Below are 21,376 nucleotides of genomic sequence, written 5' to 3'. Positions count from 1 at the left end.
ACTTCCAAAAACCAGTCAAAGACAGAGGAACGGGGCTGTGTGTGGGGAGGAACAGGTTTTCTTCAAAAGAGCCTAGAAGGAATTATCTTCTTTCCCTCCCACATCGTTTTATGTCCCAGTGTTATCCATCGGATGACAGGCCTCCAGTGCTGGACCAGAGCATCCCCTATTCGGTGGGGCTTCAAACTAAGTTGATCCATGACTTGGTGGTGGGAGTGTAAATTATTCCCCCGGGGGAAAAGTGTATTCAAGGCCTGGCAGGCCCAGGGAGGGCTGACCAAGACAAGGTGAATCGTGGTATTCTGAGCTGAACCTTTTGCCCATCTCACAGAAGCAGCAGGAAGCACCACCATTGATCAGCTTTATATGGCACCCACTGTATACAACAGACAGACAAGGACAGACGGACAGAGCACACACCACTTCTAAGCTGAACACGGCTCACCATCTAAAAGCACCTCGGGTAAGCACACATGAGACACACTTGCATAGGAAAGATGGACTTTTTAAAGGAATGAATTAGTATTTTGGCAAAACATCTACTTCCCTCCCGGGTCCTGGGTAAAGAGGGACCTCTAATTCTGAAGCTTCTACATAGACAAAGTATCCCCTCCTCAATGGCAGTATTTACAGCAGCAAGCCTTCCGTGTCTGTGTCACAGCCCTCTACATGTATCTCAAGTCTACTTCACAGGTGGACAAACAGACTAAGAGACAGAAGGTGGCCTGAAGCAAGGGGACACTGGGGCAGTCGCAAGGGGAGGGGAACGGGAGGTGTCTCAGCTTAGCCAAAGGTGTGGCCTTGGTCTACCTGGACTGGGAAGGAAAAGGCTCCCTCTTTCTTCCTGCCTGGGGAGGCTCTGACTCCCCAGGAAAGGGCATCATGAAGGAAAGGCAGATTCCCACTTCTGATGGCTGGGGCCCTCGTAGCATAGCAAAGAGCAGCGCAGGCCTGAATCCTCCTGAGGCCTCCTCGGGGATACTATCTGAGTTTTGGGACTGTGGATTCGCTGCTTCCATAACCCTCTTGTTGCTGGACTATGAGCCTAGGCTTCACATCCTTTGTCGTTTCTGTTTAAGGGCAGGGAAGGGAGTAGCTTCAGAAGGAATGAGACACAGGACAGTCTTCCACAGCCGCCTCTGCCTAGGCTGGGGCTGGCTATTAAGGGTCTCCTTCACCCTGTCTCCTAGGGATAGTTAAAGGCAGCTTTTATGAGACTCTATACTGTCTTTTTGTCTCTCTTCTGTTTTCTCTTTGTTTTAATTTATAGATATATATATAGATATAGATATTCTTAAAAAAAAGCAATAGTCCTTTGGTCCCTAAACACTAAGGAATGATATGATTCTGAACAAAGTAAGTTTGGGCTTCCCTTGCTGAGAAGCCCTTGGCACCCCCCAAGGCCCTCTGCTGGTTCCCTTAGATCAGTCGATCCTCAGCCAGCACTGGTTGCCCTGCCAGCTTGATCACTCCGTGGAACAACCCACACGATGAGTGGCCTGAGCCCCAGGCGCCAGCCCTGGGTCTGGTCCACCTTCGTCTGCTGCCACTCCTTCCGGTAGGGCCACTCCAGCATTTCTGTGCTTTTCCTCTTCCTTTCTTCTCACTCTTCAGTTTCTGTTGTTGGTGTTGATTGATAAGGAAACAGAGGCGGGAGGAGGCAAAGGTCACTGAGGGTAAGAAAAGAGCAGCCTGTCCCCTCTGTGACTTCTCAGCTAAGTGTCAGGGTTTCTCTTCCTGGCAGCATCCTCGCCACAGAAGCTAGCCCTTGCCTAGATCCCAGGCAGAGCATTGTAGCAAACGTCCCACAGTTTCTGGGGCAGCTTGAGTGAGCTGAGGCCAAGGGGACCTGCAAGCACAGCACAGCTCTCCAAGTGGCAGGCAGTCTCCTGCGGCCCTTCCTGAAGCCTGGGCCTCATCACCATGCTGCTCATTGCCTACTAAGCCCTGCGGGTCCTCCTGAGGCTCGTGACTTCTCTCCCTCCATCTCCCGTTAGCTGCTCTCCTCTTCATTCAAGCTGCCCAGTGGTTCTATCCCCTTCGCTAAAGCCAGGACCTATGGCCTATGGGATCCTCAAGATATGAACCAAACCCCATTTCCCACAGCCCCCTCCTCATATAAGCTCACTGCTCCTGTGGCTTCCTACTGTTGTCCCTAGAATAGAATGGGCTGAATTTTCCTAGAAATCGTCTCTCCAAGACTGGACGCACCAAGGTCATCTAATTCACCTTGAACTTTGGGTTGAAAAAAAAAATTCCAGTCTCTGTCCCCCTTATCCCTGGCTCTTCTCTTTATTTCTGGATTTCTCAGATGGCAGTATCCTGATATCATAAAGTTGCCAGGGTCTTGTGACCCTGGTCCCGTTTGCCTGACATCCATCGAAGACTCACCTGTCTGTGACTGACCAGTGAATGCAGATCAGTAAGGCCTGTTGGCATCCTTAGGTCTCTTTAGCTGGACCTTGAGCCTCTTCATGCCGATTTGAAAGCCATTCATGGCCTGGATGGCAGTCTGGGCACTGGTTGGATTGTCAAAACTAACAAACCCTGGAGGGTGTGGGCAGACAGGTTAGCTGGGAATCCAGCTTGCCAGGATCTCCTTTCTCTAATTTCCGGACTAGGTCCATCACACAGGCAGGCACCTTTCTATTGCTTAAATATGTGAGCATCAATGCATACATAGTATAGACACATACGTAATAGAGGCAAATCATTCCTAAAGGTGTGATTTCCAGAAGATGGGAAGGAAGTCTGTGTGGGTCAGAGTATTTCCCTGACTTGGCTTGGCTGCTTTGCTTCACTCCTCCCAGTCTGGCTTCAGATCTGCAGTTGGGGTCTGAAGGCAACTCTTTATTCCAAACCCATCCAAACTCACCCTGCTTTGGACAAACTCTAAAGCTGAAACCTTCCCGATCTCACACATTCTAGTTACCCAAGATTCTCAGGTGGTCTGAAACAAGGCTTTCTGTGCTCACACTTTGTCCTGTAACACTCAGTCTCTGGAAGCCTTATGGGCCTCGTGAGGCACGGGGATGGATCAGCTCACCAAAACACTTGCTCTGGTTGGTGGCACGATCCACAAACACTTTGGCAGAGACAACGGCTCCAAAGGGCAGGAATGTCTGTATGAGTTCTGCATCCCCAAACTCCTGAGGCAGGTGATAGATGAAGAGGTTACAGCCTTCGGGGCCTGTAGGAACAGTAGCAGGTTTGCTCAGGAGAAGAATCCTCAGGGGCAACCCCCACACACAAACCCCTGCTCTCCAGCCCCCAGTCCCTCACCTTCTCTTTGTTGCTGAGGCAGAGCTGAAGGCTGCTGGGGAAAAGCTGTGCTCACTGGGGCATAGGCCGAGGAATAGGCTGCTGGAGACAGAGGTGGGAGTGGGCAGTGACCCCCAGGAGCCATTTCCCAGACAGAGCCCCATCCGCCTGACCAGCTCTGACAGATTCAACCCAGTTCACTATAACCCCTGACCCAAGACAGGTCGCTGGGGGCTGGGGCTGGGGACTGAACAGGATGGAAGAGTTGGCTCCTCAGAACAGAGCCTAACCCTCCCACAAATCTCCCTCTTCCTGCCTGAGGCCCTTTAACACCCCACACCCACACACCCGGGCTGGGCAGTGCCAAGTGAAACCTGCATATTGGTGTATCCCAGCGTAGGCCTGCTGCAGGGGATCAGCCACACCGGGGCTCTGGGCTGGAGAGAGAGGGGGCGCAAGGCCCACGATGAAGGCAGGTAGGCAGGGGCCAGGGGAGAGACCCTGGGTGGGCGTGTGGGAGGTGGAGGACCGCTATGAAAGGCAGCAGGGAAGATGGGGGAATCCCTTCCCCCCAGGCATGGCCTTGCCTGGAAAACCTGGCTTCCCATTCCATTTCCAGGAGGTTTGGGTCAGCAGGGTAGGGTGACCCACCTGGGTAAGGGGAAAGCCCGTTGTTATAGATCGAATCGGAGCCTGGCTGTCCATTGGTCTGGGGGGTCAAGGAGCCGAATCCATTGACCCCCATGGGCGCTGGAAGGCTGGGGAGTGCACCAGGACCACCTCCACCAGGTGATGCGTTGGCTGTAGGTGGAGATAAGACTGTCAGGGAGCGGTACTTCAGAGGCCCTCCCAACCATGGCTTCAGTTTCTTGGGTCTCTAACCTGCTGTAGGCAATAGCGGTGCAGCCACCAGGCTGAAGGCCGCCACGTGCTGCATCTGGGCGGCCACCGCGGCCACCTGGCCTAACCCAGGACCCTGCGCCGCCGCCAGCAATGCTGCCTGGTGTTGCAAGATCTTGGGGAAGGAAGAAGGGCATCTGTAGAGGCCTCAGCGGCTGGCAACTGCCTGATCCTATTCACTCCGGGCAGGCAGGCACCTACCGCAGTGGTGTAGGCGCCACAGGCCCCGAGAGGCAGTGGCGCTGGATGGAAGGCGCCCAGCTGGCCAGCCATTTGCTGCATCCTCCGCAGCGCGCGCTCCCGGTCGGTGTCTGCCAGCTTCACCACCAGGCTGGATGAGGCGCCCTTAGCAAAGGAAGGGCGTGGTGACCTGTACTGGCCCTGATCGAGCTCTGAGTCCAGCACCTTCCCCAGCCAGCCCTTGCTCCGGAACGCGGAGAGCAGGTTCCCACCCCGCTGGCCTCACCCTCAGCCCAGGTCCCGCTCTTACCGTCATTGTCCGGCTACCGTGCAGTCCCTGGATGGCAGCTTGAGCTTCCCCTTGACTCCCGAATTTCACAAAGGCACAGCCTGGTGCAGGAAACAAGAATGGAACGACTCAGGCCACAGGAATCAGAGGGTAAGAAAAGGTCACCCGGAAAACCCAGGGGCAGTTCAAGTCACCTTTACTGGTACCATCAGGACTCCGCAGGACAGTGCACTCCTCGATATGGCCGAAGGGCTGGAACAGACGTCTGACATCCTCCTCACCCTGCTGCTTGCCCAACATCCCTACAAACAGCTTCCGGTCCTCTGGGGACAAAGCCAGGAATGACCTGGGGACCCCAAGTGTTCCTAGACTCCCCAGAGTCGCCTGCAGATCTTGGGAAGGTGGCTCACCAGTCTTGCTCTAGGAAGACTTGTAGGGAGTGAGAAGGCCATGGGACTCTAAAGCTGGGTGGCCTACAGGTCTTGAGGGAAGAAACTCAGCTGAGATTTCTACCATGAAACCTGGGTCCTCCAGAAGCTCATAGAGACCCATTGCTGCTCATGTGGGAAGTGACACAGTCTGATGCCTTTTTTGGGGTGGAGCCTATACACAGCATGTTATATTTTGACCCTTTTTATTGTGGACTTGGGCAATGCTACTGGAGACTCAGCATGCTGGAGAAAGGGTTGCTTGACTATGACCTTACTGGTCAGCCTGGTGGCAACGGCCAAATCAATGCTCTTTCTTGCTCAAATTAAGGAGGGTTCTGTCAAACAAGCAAATAAATTACAAACAAACAAAAACAAAACAAAAACCCGACACAGAACACAGCAAGCTGTCCTACTCTACTGTCTTAGTCTAAGATACTCAGCACTGGACTGGTGAATCCTTACCCCCAGCACCAAATCTAACCCAAAACCTACAGAGAAGGCTTGGTTTTCTGAGCTTCTAACATAGTATTTCCCCACTGTGCCTGCGGAGTCTCTGAGCCCCTTTCTTAATTTCCAGCCCTCTCCACCCCCATCTCCTTGCTTAGCTCCCAGGGTTCTCCCGGGCCCTGTGATCTCCTCTTTGACTCCTCATGTTCTCGTGCCCTGATCCCTCCTCTGTTGTGTTTATGCCTTGGAGAACACATTCCCTCGGTAACTTAGATGATCATCTGAAAACAAGGGATCTCTCCATGCACCCACATTTCCTGTGGGGGTGGCAGAGAAAGGGACAGGATTGGAAGCTGAGCCTCTGTTCCCTGGGGAAAGTTAGAGGGCTTGGATTTGAACCCGGGATTAGCTGTACATCTTTCAGGTCAGACCTCTGCAGCTCTATCTAGGAAACTGGGATTGGGAGGATAGGACCAGTGGACCTACTGTTAGAGTCTGCATTCTGTCTCTTTCCAAGAAGGCCTCTGAATTAGGGGTGGGGAAGGAAGGGTTCCTTGGGAATCAGGCATCAGGTTTCATCATTAAGATCCCAGAGCTCAGAAAAGCAAACAAACAAACGAATAACAAAAAACCCGGCTCCTAAACCCCTTTGCTACCTCACAAGCTTACATCCTCGTAAGATGATGGATTTTTTTTAAAGATTTATTTATTTATTATGTATACAACATTCTGCCTCCGTGTATGCCCATACGCCGGAAGAGGGCGCCAGATCTCATTACAGATGGTTGTGAGCAAACCATGTGGTTGCTGGGAATTGAACTCAGGACCTCTGGAAGAGCAGCCGGTGCTCTTAACCATTGAGCCATCTCTCCAGCCCCAAGACGATGGATTTTGCTTCTAAGGTGTTAGTGAGAGAATTGAGCCAGGGGAACAGATCCATGTTTTCTCAATCTCTTAAAAAAAAGTGGTGAAATACATTGTTTCAGTAAAAATATTAAGATGGTGCTGGTGAGACGACTCAGTGGGTAAAAGCACTTGCTGTCAATGATGAACCTGATTCTATCTCTCTCACATGTATGTGTGTGTATATATATATACACACATATGTATATATACACACATATGTATATATACACACATATGTATATACACACACACACACACACACATATATATATAACATCTCATGAACCTAAGTTCTATTCTTGGAACCCGCATAGTGGAAGGAGAGTACCGACTTCCACAAGTTGTCTCTGAACTCCACATACAGGCTGTGGCACACACACACACACACACACACACACACACACACACACACACCAATCAAAATGCCTGGACTGAAGCCAGAAAAGGGGGGTGAAATCTTCCCTGTGCAATCCAAGGAAAGTCCTCTGAAACCATAAAAGAAGATAGAGGGTAGGGTTCCGGATAACCCAAGAGGACAGGAAAGAGGAAGGGGTATGCAAGCCACTGAGCAACATCAAAGATGGGGCTCAACCTTCCAGGAATGGAAGGAGTTGGAAGGTAGCACCAGTGTGGATTTGAGTCTGGCATAAATATTATGAAGTTCATGGTTTTGTTCTAACATTGACGAACAGGCCTCAAGTGGTCAGGGAAATGTCCAACATCAAATGTCAAGAAGTCTGTGCTATTGTTCTGAGCTGTGACATTAAAATACGCCCATGTCTGCAAAAGACCTGGAAGTGTCTGGAGAAGATCCCAGGATCTTCACAGTCCCAAGGGAGCTTCATGGTGCTCTAATTTATAGTAGAGCTGTGTCACTGATAGGATCTGTAGACTGTCATGCCTCCTGGGCCAGCATCCAGGTAGCCCTATGTGAAAAGAGACCACAAGCTTAGATGAAGCCCCTAACATAGTAAAGAGGTTGTGTGGACAGGAGCATTGCACTCCTTCATCTAAACTTTATGTTGATGTTTTCTGTTCATGGTGGAGTGTGTGACAAAGGTGGCCTCAGCATAGCTATCACAGTTCTCCTTGTCCCGATAAGGAGCTCTTGATTTAGAATTTCCATCACATTAAGCCTATGCTTCTGGACCACTGAGGTGCAAAAACGCCATCTTTGAAAAGAGCATTCATTATGGGCTGGGTTCTCTACCCGTTTCCAAGGTAACACTTGAATCTTGGAACTTTCTCTGATACTTTACAAGGACTTAACATTACACAGGATGATGAGCTGGAACTTCAGGCAATCCAGAAATAGTGGGATAATTTCATGAGACTTGATCAAAGACAAGCCTGGGCCCTCTCGTGTAGCCTGCAGACTGACACTGAGACTCTAAGGCATACTGATTCCCCTTCAGATAGAAATGATGGTGCTAACAGCCCAGATAAATCAGTTTCCTCTAATCAAACTCTACGAGTTTGCTTAAAAGAGAGCGCTGTAAGAGGGAGGAATCAATGTCTGGCTGGGGATGTAGCTCAGTGGTAGAGCACTTACATAGCATGACACAGCCCTGGAGTTCAGTCCCAGCACCTAAAAGCATCTAAGTAAGAATACCTAATGGGGCTGCAGAAGATCCAAGTTTGATTTCTAGCATCCACATGGTGGTGGTTCAACACCTTCCTCTGGTCTCTGTAGACCCCAAGCACACAAATGGTGCATAAACATATACACAGACAAAACACCCATACACATAAAAAATAATAACATAAAGAGTATCCCATGAAAAATGAGTAGGTCCCTAAAGACAGACTATCTTCTATCTTCCTGGGGAGTTCTGTCTTCCTGGGGTGGAAGAAAAAGGGAGGAAACATCCGTGGGGAGTTGAGATATAGTTGGAAAGCCACAGAGTTCAATGATAAAGGCCTGGAATGTAGCTTACTTGGCAGAATGCTTGCTCAGTATGGGTTTGGTCTCGAGCGCTTCATGAATCAGGCATTGTGGCACACAATTGTAACCTCAGCACTCAGGGAGCCAGGGCATTCAAGATCATCCTCAGTTATACAGAGGCCAGCCTGGGCTACATAAGACTCTATGTCAAAAATGAAAAGACTTACCCAGTTGTGGTGCTCACCTTTAACCTACACTCAGAAGGCAGAGGCAGGAAGATCTCCGTGAATTCAAGGCCAGCCTGGTTTACATAGGGAGTGCCAGATCAATCATGGGTACATAGTGACACTGTTTTTTTTTAAAAAAAAAAAAGTTTTATCTTCAGTGGGCAAAGAGCTGTGTGGTGTTGTGGTAGGTGGGGACAGAATGGTCAGGTGGATGCCAGCCTGGGTTACATAATGAGACACCGTCACAAAAAGCAAAAAAACAAACCAGCTGATCAACTAAACACACAAACACAACCAACCAATAGGCAAAGATCTTAGATTAATATTTCTACAAAGACATACCAATGAATGAGAAGCACATGACATTTCTTGAAACATTAAGTTCAAGAAATAGAAGGGAAATAGAAGTCAAAATTAGGAGACATGAGAGACTGGGATGCTGGTGCAAGGAGGAAGATAAGAAGGCACAGCTGCCACGGTGAAACAGCATCAGGTTCAGTGGCACACCTTTAACCCCAGCACTTGGAAGCAGAAGCAGGTGGCTCTCTGTGAAATCAAGGCAAGCCTGTCTACAAAGGGAGTTCCAAGCCAGTCAGAGTCACACAGTAAAACCCTGTCTCACTGCCCTTCCTCAAAAGATGTAATAGCAGCCCCCAAGAAAATAAAAGCAGAATTACCGTATGATCCAGAATGGCCTTCTTTGAAATATTTATGCCAAAGTATTAAAAGTTTTGTACTTTTTTTTTCCAAAATTACTTTTATTTTTAATCAGCATTAATAATTTTACCTATTGATGGGATACAGTTTCATATTTTGCTGTATACAGTGTGGAATGACTAAATGAAGCTGATTAACATATTCATCACCTTAAGCTAATTAACATGTTCATCACTTTACTTGACTTTTCGTGGTAAATTTTTAAATTCCTTTTAAAAAATTTATTTCATTTCTTAAATATCTATCTATTTATTTATTTATTTTGAGACAAGGTATCTCTATATTGTCCTAGCTGTCCTGGAACTCACAATGTAGATGAGGCTGGCTTCAAACTCATGGAGATCTGCCTGCTTCTCTCTGCCTCCTGAGTGCTGGGATTAAAGGTGCTGCCACTCCTGGCTTTGTGGATTTTTTTGTTATGTATTTTTTCTTTATGTATATATGTGTGTGTGCCTGCTTTCTATAAGTATGTGCACCATGTGCTTGCAGGCCAGAAGAAGGCATCATATGGGATATGGTGCTGGGAAGTAAACTTGGGTCCTCTGCAAGAGGAGCAAGTGCTCTTAACTGCTGAGCCTGCTCTCCAGCCCCACAGTAAGGCACTGGATTCCCTTGAGCTGGAGTTATAGGCGACTTACAGCCACCTGGCAAGGATTCTAGAAACTGCAGTCCTTCTGCAGGAGCGATATGTGAGCTGAGACATTTTTACAAATTATTAACTATAGTTGCCATGTTCTGTAATCACCCACAAAAACATGTTTCTCCGCGTAACAGAAACCTGGAGCCTTTGACTCACATCTCTCCTTCCTTCGTTCCCGTCTCCCACTAGCCACCGTTAACCATCATTCCACTCTGCTTCTGTGAGCTCCTCTTTCTATTTTACGTGAGTGAAATCGTGTGGCATTTGTTCTCTGAGGAAGCAGGATCCTAAGGACATGTCTGTATATTCCATTATAATGTGATTAATCACCATGGCCTAAAGATAAAGGGAACCCAAACACTCACCAACAGATCAATGAATAAATAGAATGCAGCATATGTATCCAGGGGGCTGCTATTCAGTCTTAAAAAGGAGAGGGATTCTGACATTTCCCCCCTCAAGGGATGAACCTTTAGGATTATGCTAAGCTGCCCATTTTCATCTACATGAGCTGTCGGGAGTAGTCTGACTATTAGAAAGAGAAAGCAGAACGGTGTTTGCTGGAGGCTACAGACATGGGGAAAAGTTTAATGGTGTGACGTTTCAGGGGTCTAATTTTGTGTGTGTGTATGCACACACATGTGCATGCATTTCTGTGTACATGTTGGGGCTGGGGAGTGCGTGTGCACGGGTATAGGAGTGGTTGTGAAAGCCGGAGGTGGACATGGGGTGTCTTCCTCAATCACTTTTCAGTCTATTTTTTTGAAACAAGGTCTATCACTGAACTTGGTGCTCACTAGACTGGCTGGCCAGAAAGGGCTAGTAATCTTCCTGTCTCTACCTTCCCAGTACTGGGAGACATACAGGTAGGCAGGCTTTTACATGGGGGCTGGGATGGAACTCAGCAAATATTTTACTGACTGAGTTCTCTTCCTGGACTGTTTACATTTTGAAGAATAAAGTCTTCTGGGGTTTGGTTGCACAAACATGTGAATATACTTAACACTAGTAAGTGTAACACTAAAATGGTTAAGATGATAGATAAGTTTTTAAAATTTCTTATGATTTTGTGTGTACAGGGGTTTTGCCTACATGTATGTATGTATGTGCACCACATGTGTTCTTGGTGCTCTCGAACACCAGGAAAGGGCATCAGATCCCCTGGAACCAGAGTTACAGATGGCTGCAAATGGATGCTCAAAACAGAACCCAGATCCTCTAGTACTCTTAACTACTGATCCACCTATCAGGATCCTATTCCTTGTATTTTACCATTAAAACCTAAATAAGAGCTTTAAGGAGGATGGCAACAAAGAGACTTAGAGTAAGAAATGGAAACAAGATGCTACTGACCCTTCATTGTGACCCAAGTGAACCTGGTCTAAGTAAGAAAGGTGAGCCAGGCTCCTAGAGATAGAAGATACTTCAGGGGTGCATCTTCCTTTGTGGGTTTACATCTGTGTCTGAAAGGTACCACTTGTGATGGGGGTGTGCCTCAGGCGCCACTGCAGCCAAGGCCCTAGGATGTTACAACATCACTTAACACGCTCTGCCCTGGGGGCTGGAGAGATGGCTCGGCGGTTAAGAGTATTGCCTGCTCTTCCAAAGGTCCTGAGTTCAATTCCCAGCAACCACATGGTGACTCACAACCATCTGTAATGAGGTCTGGTGCCCTCTCCTGGCCTGCAGGCATACACACAGACAGAATATTGTATACATAATAAATAAATAAATAAATTTTTTTTAAAAAAAAAAAAACATGCTCTGCCCTCAGTCAAGCAGCTTTCTCAGCTTTCTGTACCTTCAGAAGCAAAGAGTTAACTTGAGGCAACTCTTAAGTGCTCTCTGTAAAATCTAGTGAGTTAGACTTGTAAGAAAAGTTGGGGGCATTTTTCTAGAATTAAGAAGCCTATAGACCAAAGATATTAATGACCGTCAACTGTCTGTATTACAACAGTTCTGATTTAAAACAGTAATATACAGTCAGCTGTAGCAGTGCACACCTCAGTACTCAGGAGGCAGAAGCAAGTGGATCTATGTGAGTTCGAGGCCAGTCTGGTCTACAAAGCAAGTTCCAAGCTACAAAGAGAAACCCTGTTTTGAAAAACCAAATTAAAAAAAAAGAAGAAAAAAGAAAAGAAAAGAGGAATATATGGAAGGGAGAGAAAAAGGAAAGGAAAGTGAAGTAATTACATTTTAATATCAAAAATAAAGAATTTTTTAAAAAATATTAAGAATTTGGGGAGATGGCTCAATGGTTAAGAGCACCGACTACTCATCCAAAGTTCCAGTTTGACTCCCTGCAGCCACATGGTGCCTCACAACCACGTTATTCCAGTTCCAGAGGATCCAACACTCTTTTGTGAATGCTGCAGAAACTGCACCCTCATGGAGAACGTGACAAGTAGGCATACATAAAAATAAGATAATTTTTAAAAATTAAACCAAAGTGTTGTAATGCATACCTATAATTCTAGCACTCTGAATCTGAAGCAGAAAGATTACAAGTCCAAGTTTTGAATTAATTAATTACTTAATTAAAAAGTAGAAAGAGTGTATTGATTGAGTGTATTGATCACTTAATCTATTTCTGTACCTTAGGCATTTTGGATGTGTAAAGATTTGTGTAGCTAAAAAAAAATACAACCAAGATGAGAAGTAGAACAAACAGAATAATCACCATTGTGATTCATTAATTAATTTACTGACTATGTTATAAAATTGAAAAAGGAAGAATATAAATTTAGTGGTCCATTGATTTTGAAGGTTTCATCATGACTAAAAAGTTATTTCCTATAAGACTATACTTACAGTGTAACTTATTATTAGTGTTTCTAAAGTAGAGAGAGACAATGGGCTAAGAAAAATCCACAGTGATCCCTATGCTGAATAGTGTTCATTTATGTAGTAATCATTGTTTGATCAACTTAGGATTCTTACTTCTGATTTTAGATAATTTAAAGTTAACATTTTCCATTCTGAAACACACGAACCTTGGGATTTTATCCCTGGAAACTTTTTCCACTTATTTATTGAGCTAGGATTTTGGTATGTTGACAAGGCTAGCCTCGATGTCTTGGGCTCAACAGCGGATCCTCTTGCCTCAGAATTCCAAGCATCTGAGACTAGTCACATGTGTCACTGCATCTGGTTTCAGAAAACATTTTAATTCTCACCTTAAACCCAACTGCAGGACTGGAGAGATGACTCAGTGGTTGGGAGCACTGACTCTTCTTCCAGAAGACCTGGGTTCAAGTCCCAGCACCCACATGGCAGCTCACAACTGTCTGTAACTCCAGTTCCAGGGGATGTGGCATCCTCCCACAGACATACATGAAGGCAAAGCATCAATGCACATAAAATCAAAATAAATGAATTAAAAAATAAATCCAAATGCTGGAGGAAAAGTTCCAATGCCATGCATGGCCAATGCAGAAATGAATCCTCTTCATTTGTTAGGAGACGGCTTCCTTCTAGGGAACTCAATTTATCTTACTTTAATAGTATGCTGTTTGATGTGTAAATGTTACTAGATGAAAAGCAGAGACACAGGGTATGGACTCTCTGAACACCATGGAACTTAGCTGCAAACTCATAGGACCTAACCAAGATACATTAAAATAATGTAGACTATGAAGACGTGGATGCATATCTTTGAGAAAAGTGTCCCCAAGCATACAGGGGACAGCTGTGAAGGAAGAGGGTTCTAGCACCTTCATTAGGCAGATACCTACTATACTGTTATCATTATTGGTTTGTAGACATTGAAACCAAGTTCTGAGGCTGGGAAGATGGCTCGGTCAGGATAGTGCTTGCTCTACAAGAATGAGGACCTAAATTCAATCCTTAGAACCCATGTAAGAGGACAGACATGGTGATGCATACTTGCAATCCCTGTACTGGGGAGGCAGAGATGAAAAAATCCCTGGGATTCACTGGCCAAACAGCCTAGACAAATGGGGTGAGCCTTGGGTCCCAGTGAGAAACCTGTCTCAATGAAACAAAGAAAGAGCCGGGCGATGGTGGCGCACGCCTTTAATCCCAGCACTCAGGAGGCAGAGGCAGGCGGATCTATGTGAGTTCGAAAACCAAAAAAAAAAAAAAAAAAAAAAAAACCAAAGAAAGGTGGACAGCTCCTGAGACTGACATCTGAATTCCACATCCCTTTCCATATATATGCATACTCATATACACCAGCATACATGCATGCACGTGCGCGCACGCACACACACACACCACAGAAGCACGAAATCGCCAGTGATACCAGTACTATCTAAAAGGACATTACAAAAAAGTGTGTACATTGGTTCTTACTACCACAGACTTCATGCTTATTGATTAAAAGAACACAGTGCATTGTCGTCAGACTTCAAAACCAGAACACCACTATTTTTGTTAAAAGGCTCATTTTCTTTTTCTGTATGGATGATGGGAGAACCGCAGTTCAGGTGCCCAAGGAGTCAACCCGATGGGTTTCTCTGTGCTCTCACAGTGCACCTAACAAAAGGCTGAAGAAACTTCCTTTTAAATAATTAATATGTAAATTTTGTATTAAGTTGAAGGGTTACCTTCCTGGGCTCCTGAAGTTAGTTTCTGACCCCTGTTTTATGAGAAAAAAAATCATGTAAGATTTCTTCCAGAAGATAAACGGGAGACTTTTAGATTACGTTTGTCTTGATATACTTTGTAAGTTACTTTCTATTATTTATTTGTGTGTGCATGGAAGATTACATGCCATGGCTTGGATGTGGAGTTAAGAGGACAATTTGTGAGAATCGTTTGTCTTTTCTACCATGTAGGTCCCAGAGATTGATCTCAGGACACCAGGCTTAACAACAAGGGTCTTTACTTGTTGAATTACCTCACCTGCACCAACATCTTAAAAAATTTTCGGTTTTGTTTTTGAAACAGGATCTCACACTATAATCCAAGCTGACCTGAATCTTACTATGTAGCCCATAGTAGCCTCAAACCCATGACAATTCTCTTGCTTTACCCTCCTAAATTCTGAGATTACAGGCATCAGCAGCCTTGATGTCCTTTAAATTAAGGTTTCATTGACACAAGTGTCCTTCTCAGACACAACAATGATTAGTAATCAGCTGTAAACTCAAGACTTCAACTCAAGCAGTAATAAAACCATGCTGCCTCACCAGCTAAGAACACCACAACAGGTGTAATCAAGTTTATAGAATGTTTGAGGTCACTGAAATAATGCTTTAATGGGACAAACTGTTCCACGTTGGTGTTGTTTATTACATTTCAAAGGCAAGATATTAAAAATCATCTTTAAAGAATTGCGCTCCTCAGCCAGGCACGGTGTTGCACGCCTTTAATACCAACACCTGGGAGGCAGAAGCAGGTGGCTCTCTGAATTCAAAGACAGCCAAAGCTACACAGTGAGACCCTGTCTCAAAAACAATCAGAAACCAACAAGACTGAGCTTCTCACATATTAGACAGCATTAAAATTCAATATCAAAATCCCAGCACTCGGGAGGCAGAGGCAAGTGGATCTCTTTGAGTTTAAGGCCAGCATGGTCTACAAACTGAATTCCAGGACAGCCAGACTGTTACACAGAAAAACCCTGTTTACAAAAACAAAAACAAAAACAAAAAAAATATCAAATCTAGCAGAGGTGTGTGTAGGCTGAAAAGATGACTGAGCTATTACAAGGGCTTCCTGCTTTACCAGAGACCCAGAAGGTAGGTTCTAGCACCCACCCTGGGTAGCTCACAAACACCTACAGCTCTAGCTCCAAGGGATCCGATGCCACTTCTGGCCTCTGCAGGCCATATGTACGCCCATAGACACACACACACGAAGTCATTTCTTTAATCTAGAAATGATGGCCCTGAAGAAAAGCAACTCATTTTGATTAGTCACAAGATTATAGAACAATGATCAGTCAGCCGATAAGATATTTATAAACAACAACGGCCTGACTGCTTTACAAGACTACTACACTTACTCCTCTCCTGAGTACGCAGCACAGAGGCACCCAGAGATCCGGTCGTGCGCATTTGCAAGGATTATTCAGGGATGTGCTTGGAATGCATAGTCCCTGAAAACCATCGCTTGTCAAGAAAAATCTGTGTAACATAAAGCTCCTGAAGTAATAAATTTGACTATTAGGCAGCCCTCTTTTCAGGCAGACTTCTTGTCCTGCCCCTGAACTACTCTGAACATGACCAGGTGGACGGGTGACATGCCTCATGGATAGGATTTGTCGTGATGTGACACCTGCAATATTTGTCCAAAAAGAGGAGGGAGAAGATGTTAATACCGGAGATGATGCCACGGGGCCCAGGGCAGGTGTTACTGGCATGGAAGCACCCTCTGAACAGCCACCTGCTGAGCTCTGATGGGATGTGGAGGACCGTATATACCATGAGTACCTCAGCACATTCCTGAACAAGATTCCAAGTTGTGCCATGTCCTGCTGAATGTGGCGCCCCCAGAACATGCCCTTCCCTCTGCCTGAGGAATAGTCTCCCTTTCTCCTCTTTTCTGTATCTGACTACTTTCTGTCACCTTTTGAAGCCATTTTAAATGCTACTGCCTCTGGGAGCTCACTGTGACCTCCTAGCATAGACTATTTACCCCTCATTTGTGTCTCCACAGTCCCATCCTAGACTTCCCCTGGAGAAATACCATTCATACTGAAGTGACCCCTTGCTTGCTTTCCTACCTGTCCCCTCATAATCCAGGGGCTCTGTGGGACCAGGTCTCTCAGACTTCTGTATCCCCAAGGTGGAGTAACTTAGAATGTAGTGATGGGATGGTTGAGTGACCTACACAGCGTATCCTATTTCTTCTCTTCTCACTCATATACGCACAGGTGACTTGTGAGACACTGTCTTCTGTGTGTGAGCTGGGTAAGGTTTAGAATATGGCCAACAGTGGCCTTATTCCCTAACAGAACTTCCCAATGAGAAGAGTTTCTTGAGCATGTTCTGTATGCAGCTGGAACATCTGAAAAGTTTGTCTGGAAAGAGTGAGATGACAAAGACGGACATTCATGGAAAAAGAAAAGGAATCCAGACAGATCTCTCCAAGGCAATGTGGGGCTGATAATATCTTGACCAGAGATTGTGAATCAAAGACAAATGTCAGAGAATCTAAAGGGAGGAAGGAATATTTATTGGGAACCAAACAGAACCCTGATGCTACCAAAGCCCCCAGTGAATGTAGACAGGAAATCAAGGGAGGGTGTGAAGGACTTTGTGAGCTGTTAACACACATCTCTTTCAGCTGATCTGTTCTCTCCTAAATCTTAGACAATCACACAACAAAGCAATGGCTGCTCTTGGGTAAGACAGACAGGGAAAGTCTATCTTATCAGAGTGGGTGAGTTAGCAGATACCAAGGAGGGCTGTAGGCACACACCCTGGGATAATCTAAGACCCAAGGGCAAGAAAGACACCAAGCACTGATTCAAGAAGTCCAGCCCCACCTTTGTAGCAGCAAAGCCAGCCAGACCACAGCTATGAGGCCTCCTCATCACTCTTAAGAAACAGCGGTCTCTCTACCAGGAGACAGTGCAGACAAGGATGTCTAAAGACTTCCGGGAGCCTCAGCACACAGGTCCTTACTATGCTCACAATACCTGTTGGGCCAGCTCATCTTTTATGATGATTAATCAGGGTGATGGGAAAGGAATAAGTGGTCCCTTCTGTGGACCCAGAGGGATCTGAAAAAGGAGAACAACCCCAGCTTGCCTCTTTCTATGCACCTGTAAATTCTACTCAGCAAGGTAGTGATGGCCGTTTTCCAGGAGTAAGGTAGCAAGAGCTCCCTTCCTCTGCTTCTGCCCTTTCTGCCACATCTGGGTCTGAGCTTTCTAGAACCTCTCCCTTCTCAGTCTAGTTGGGATGGCTGAGCTATTTCTTGAGACTCACAATTTCAGACTGCACTGACCTGGGCTGGGTCTAGTCATAAGCCCTGACAGAGGACCTACTCCAGGAGTGGGCCCACCCATCCTCTACTCAGGTACCACTCTGAGGTTTGTCAGACAGGGAAGTTACCTCCTCGGCCCTCACTGGCAGCCGGCTTCACTTGGATCGGACGACTCATCTGAAAGACACGGGACCAACACACCCATTTAGCATGACTGCCTGGTCCCAAGGATTGGTTGTTTCTTCCCACTGAGCTCCCCAGACTCTGAGTACCAGCTCCCTTTGCACTCTGCACCCCTGCCCCCCGGGATTATAGATTCTCTCCAAGATTGCTTCCTAAAACCCAGATGTTTAGAAAGTGCTGGAACCTGAAGGAGTGGATGGCAGGAAGCTCAGTGGCAAACAGGGTGGAAGTAGTGACCAAAGAAATTCTTCTGTCTTGGACTCAGGGTCCATGTGGTGCCTGCGTCTCAGGCTCCTGGACTTGCATAAATGCTTTGAGTGAGAGGAATTGGGTGGGAGGGTGTAATTGCTATAGCACATTTGTGGTTTATGTCTACAGCTGAGAATATAGCTGTGTGTTATTTAGATTAAACAGTCTGGGGCTCAGACGTAGTGCTATATACCCCTAACACTGCCATTTCTGGGTTGTATGATTTTAAGTAAGCCACTGTCTCAAATCAAGGAAACGTTCCCAACTGTCTGTGTCATGATAGTCTCTGCACTCACCCCTCCGTCCCCCCGGGCACCCCTTTCCCTGACAGCGCTAGGCTTCTCTAGGCACCATTTTCTTCCTGCTCTTCTCTCTTCCAGTTCTTCTTGGATCGCTTCACCCACACACAGCCCCAATAGCTATCCACAGAGGGATGACTCAGACCTCTGCGTCTGCAGCCCACATTCTCTCCTGAGCCTCAGACCCATGTTTCCAGCTCCTCGCTGGGCATCCTGGCGAGAAAGGCCCACTGGCACTTCCCACTCAACACACCAGAACCCGAGCTCATCTTTCCACCCAAACTCCATCCTCCATCACTCAGGTTGTAAACCTAGAAAGCAGCTTAACTTTTCCCTCCAACCCGTTCCCTCCTCCATCCAGCTTCACCTTTTAATCCAAGGGTTCCCTGATCAGACATGGTTAAAAATCACCTGGGAACCATATTAGATTCTTAAGATGGGGGACTGTAGAACCTGAGAGAGCTCCTAGGTGATTCAATAGATACCCCCACCTTCCCATCCCCCAACCACCCTAAGTGAATTCATGATTGAATCCCCATCTCACCTTCCTCTCATAGGTGTTGTGGGGATCACATGAGGTAATGGGGGTGCAGAAGGTCTTGGTAAACTGCCAAGAGCTGGGTGCGTGGGATGTAAGGGATTGATGTTGGGGGCAGACAGCTGAGTGCCGGGAGGAAGGAACAGCGGCCTTCCTGTTCCTGGAGGAAGGGGTAACTGATGCCCATCTGGCCTGAGAAGGTGATGATCTGACCCCCTCCCCTCAGGAAACGTACTGCTTCTGCACCAATCAGGGGCCACTCCATCCCTTCCAATGTGCTCGTTGCCGAGACAACAGGCAGCTTCCTGTTACCATAGCCACAAGTGCTACCCAGTAACCATGGTAACACCCTGGCAGTCACAGCTGAGCAATTTCTTTGGATCAAATTTTGGGGTGGGAGGGGTGAGGAAGACTCGTTTTTAAAAAAAGGAGAGGAAAACAGGCCAAGCCTTAACCATTGTAATCCTCCCTCCCACCCAAGGCTCTGACACACCCACCCTCTGGTAGTGGAGCACCTGCAGTGTACCAGGCTGTGGGTGGGGGCCGAGACACCGACAGGACTCAGGTTGTAGTCTAGAGGGGATGACAGATCAATCCAAGCAGATCAGGGCGAGCTGGACAGGTCTGGACTGGCCTGGACCAGGGACCAGGAGGACAGGACCAGTCCCTAGGCATGGCCACCTGTGAGTGTGGAGGAGAAACCAAGAGACAGAGCTATGGAGAGCAGAGACATGGGGAGTGATGAAGAAACATAGCAAGAAAGAAATCATGGGAGAAAGTAAGAGACAGACCTAGAAAAGGGCAAAGAGAGAGAATTACTGGTGGGAATGGGAAGGAAAGGAGGGGATGGGGGCAGAAAGCAGGTTTGGGGGAGCGAGGAGAGTCTGGTAGAAAGGAGAGGGGCAGAAACCTTAGCTGGGGGGTCAGTGAGAGTGAGCAAGACCATCATTATTTTATTAGTTCTTAAATAGATCCTGAGAATTTTTCTCTGGAGCCTAGAGTGACGAGCGCATGTGACGAGCGCATGTGACAGCAGCGGTTTCCATGGTAGCTCCTGGCTGGGTTTCCTGGGAGATGGTGCTCATTGGTGCTCAAGGGATGCTCCTTTCCCTCCTCCCAACCACCTGACCTTTTGATAGAGAGTGGAAACGGGGTGGTATATATGAATTCCTGCATGGGCCTGCCAGGGTCCAGTCCTCAGGGGCTCAAGGTCTACACATTCTGCCAGTCGGGCATGCTGCCAACACTTGTAGAACTCTCGGATGAGCCCCGGTGATGCTTACATGGAAACTGCCCTCAGAGCTCACAGAGAAGACCCCCATTTTCAGAGCGCCTACCAGACGCCACGCCTTCCCCTGGGACTATTTATACCTGTTGTCTCCAAATCTTCCCAATCACTCCAGGAGGTCCAGTGTCCCCATATTATGGATGAGAAAGCTGAGGCTCAGGGAGAGAAGTTTATTTGTCTAGGACCACACTGTGGGTCCTCTGAGATTCACTCCACGTCTGCCTGACGGTGAAGCTCCTGGGATTTGTATACTACTGCTCAACTCCTTGGTTTTTATTTGGTTTTATATTTTGTTTCACTATGTAGCTTAGGCTGTCCTGGAGTTTGCTAATAGCTTAAGCTAGCCACAAACTCATGATCCTCCTGTGTGTGTGAAGGTCAGAGTTATTATCAGGTCTCTTCCTCACTCTATAAAAAGACTTATTTATTTTTATTTTATGTGTGGGGGTGTTTTGTCTCTCTCTATATACATATATATTGCATCTCGTGTGTGCAGTGGTGCACACAGAGACTAGAAGATGGCATCACAGATCCCCTGGAACTGTAGTTACAGATATTTGCAAATTTCCATGTTGGTTCTGGGAATTGAGTCTGGGAAGAACATCTAGTGCTTTTAATCAAGAGTCCGCTCTGTCTTATTTTTTCGGGTAGGGTCTCTTACTGAACCTGGAGTTTTGTAATTCAGTTAAACAGGCTGACCAGCAAACCTGGGGATTTCCTGCAATCCTGGGATTACAGGAATGATCGTTGCCAGTGGCTTTGTATGTGGGTTCTGAGGGAGCAAGCTCAGGTCCCCATGCATGCACAGTAAGCACTTAACTGACTGAACCATAGCTCCAGACCACAGTTCCATTCTTAAAGATTTATTTATTGGGGCTAGAGAGATGGCTCAGAGGTTAAGAGCATTGCCTGCTCTTCCAAAGGTCCTGAGTTCAGTTCCCAGCAACCACATGGTGGCTCATAACCATCTGTAATGAGGTCTGGTGCCCTCTTCTGGCCTTCAGGCATACACACAGACAGAATATTGTATGCATAAT

At 46.8% G+C, this 21,376-nt stretch overlaps 1 protein-coding gene across 21 annotated transcripts in view; it reads right to left on the bottom strand.

Moving 5' to 3' along the window:
- Positions 1–2,419: 2,419 nt before the first annotated feature.
- Celf6 (CUGBP Elav-like family member 6) overlaps positions 2,420–21,376 on the bottom strand; it is a 28,706-nt gene continuing 9,749 nt past the window's right edge. The window contains exons 3-13 of one of the 21 annotated variants that reach the window (XM_050151860.1): positions 17,911–17,959; positions 4,825–4,953; positions 4,652–4,731; positions 4,363–4,506; positions 4,144–4,276; positions 3,913–4,062; positions 3,636–3,698; positions 3,435–3,437; positions 3,283–3,363; positions 3,108–3,190; positions 2,420–2,548 (exon numbers count right to left, since the gene is read on the bottom strand). In XM_050151860.1, the coding sequence (XP_050007817.1) occupies positions 2,420–2,548; positions 3,108–3,190; positions 3,283–3,363; positions 3,435–3,437; positions 3,636–3,698; positions 3,913–4,062; positions 4,144–4,276; positions 4,363–4,506; positions 4,652–4,731; positions 4,825–4,953; positions 17,911–17,959 (1,044 nt within the window). Of the gene's footprint in view, positions 2,549–3,016; positions 3,191–3,282; positions 3,369–3,434; positions 3,438–3,634; positions 3,699–3,912; positions 4,063–4,143; positions 4,277–4,362; positions 4,507–4,651; positions 4,732–4,824; positions 4,954–17,910; positions 17,960–21,376 lie in introns of all 21 variants that reach the window. The other 20 variants (XM_050151863.1, XM_050151849.1, XM_050151857.1 and 17 more) reach the window with 20 other exon arrangements.

This window comes from Alexandromys fortis, unplaced genomic scaffold, assembly GCF_014885135.2.
Source record: "Alexandromys fortis isolate MF-2015 unplaced genomic scaffold, M_Fortis_MF-2015_v1.1 scaffold_70, whole genome shotgun sequence".
Lineage (NCBI taxonomy): Eukaryota > Metazoa > Chordata > Mammalia > Rodentia > Cricetidae > Alexandromys > Alexandromys fortis.
This window is presented reverse-complemented; position numbering and strand designations above follow the sequence as displayed.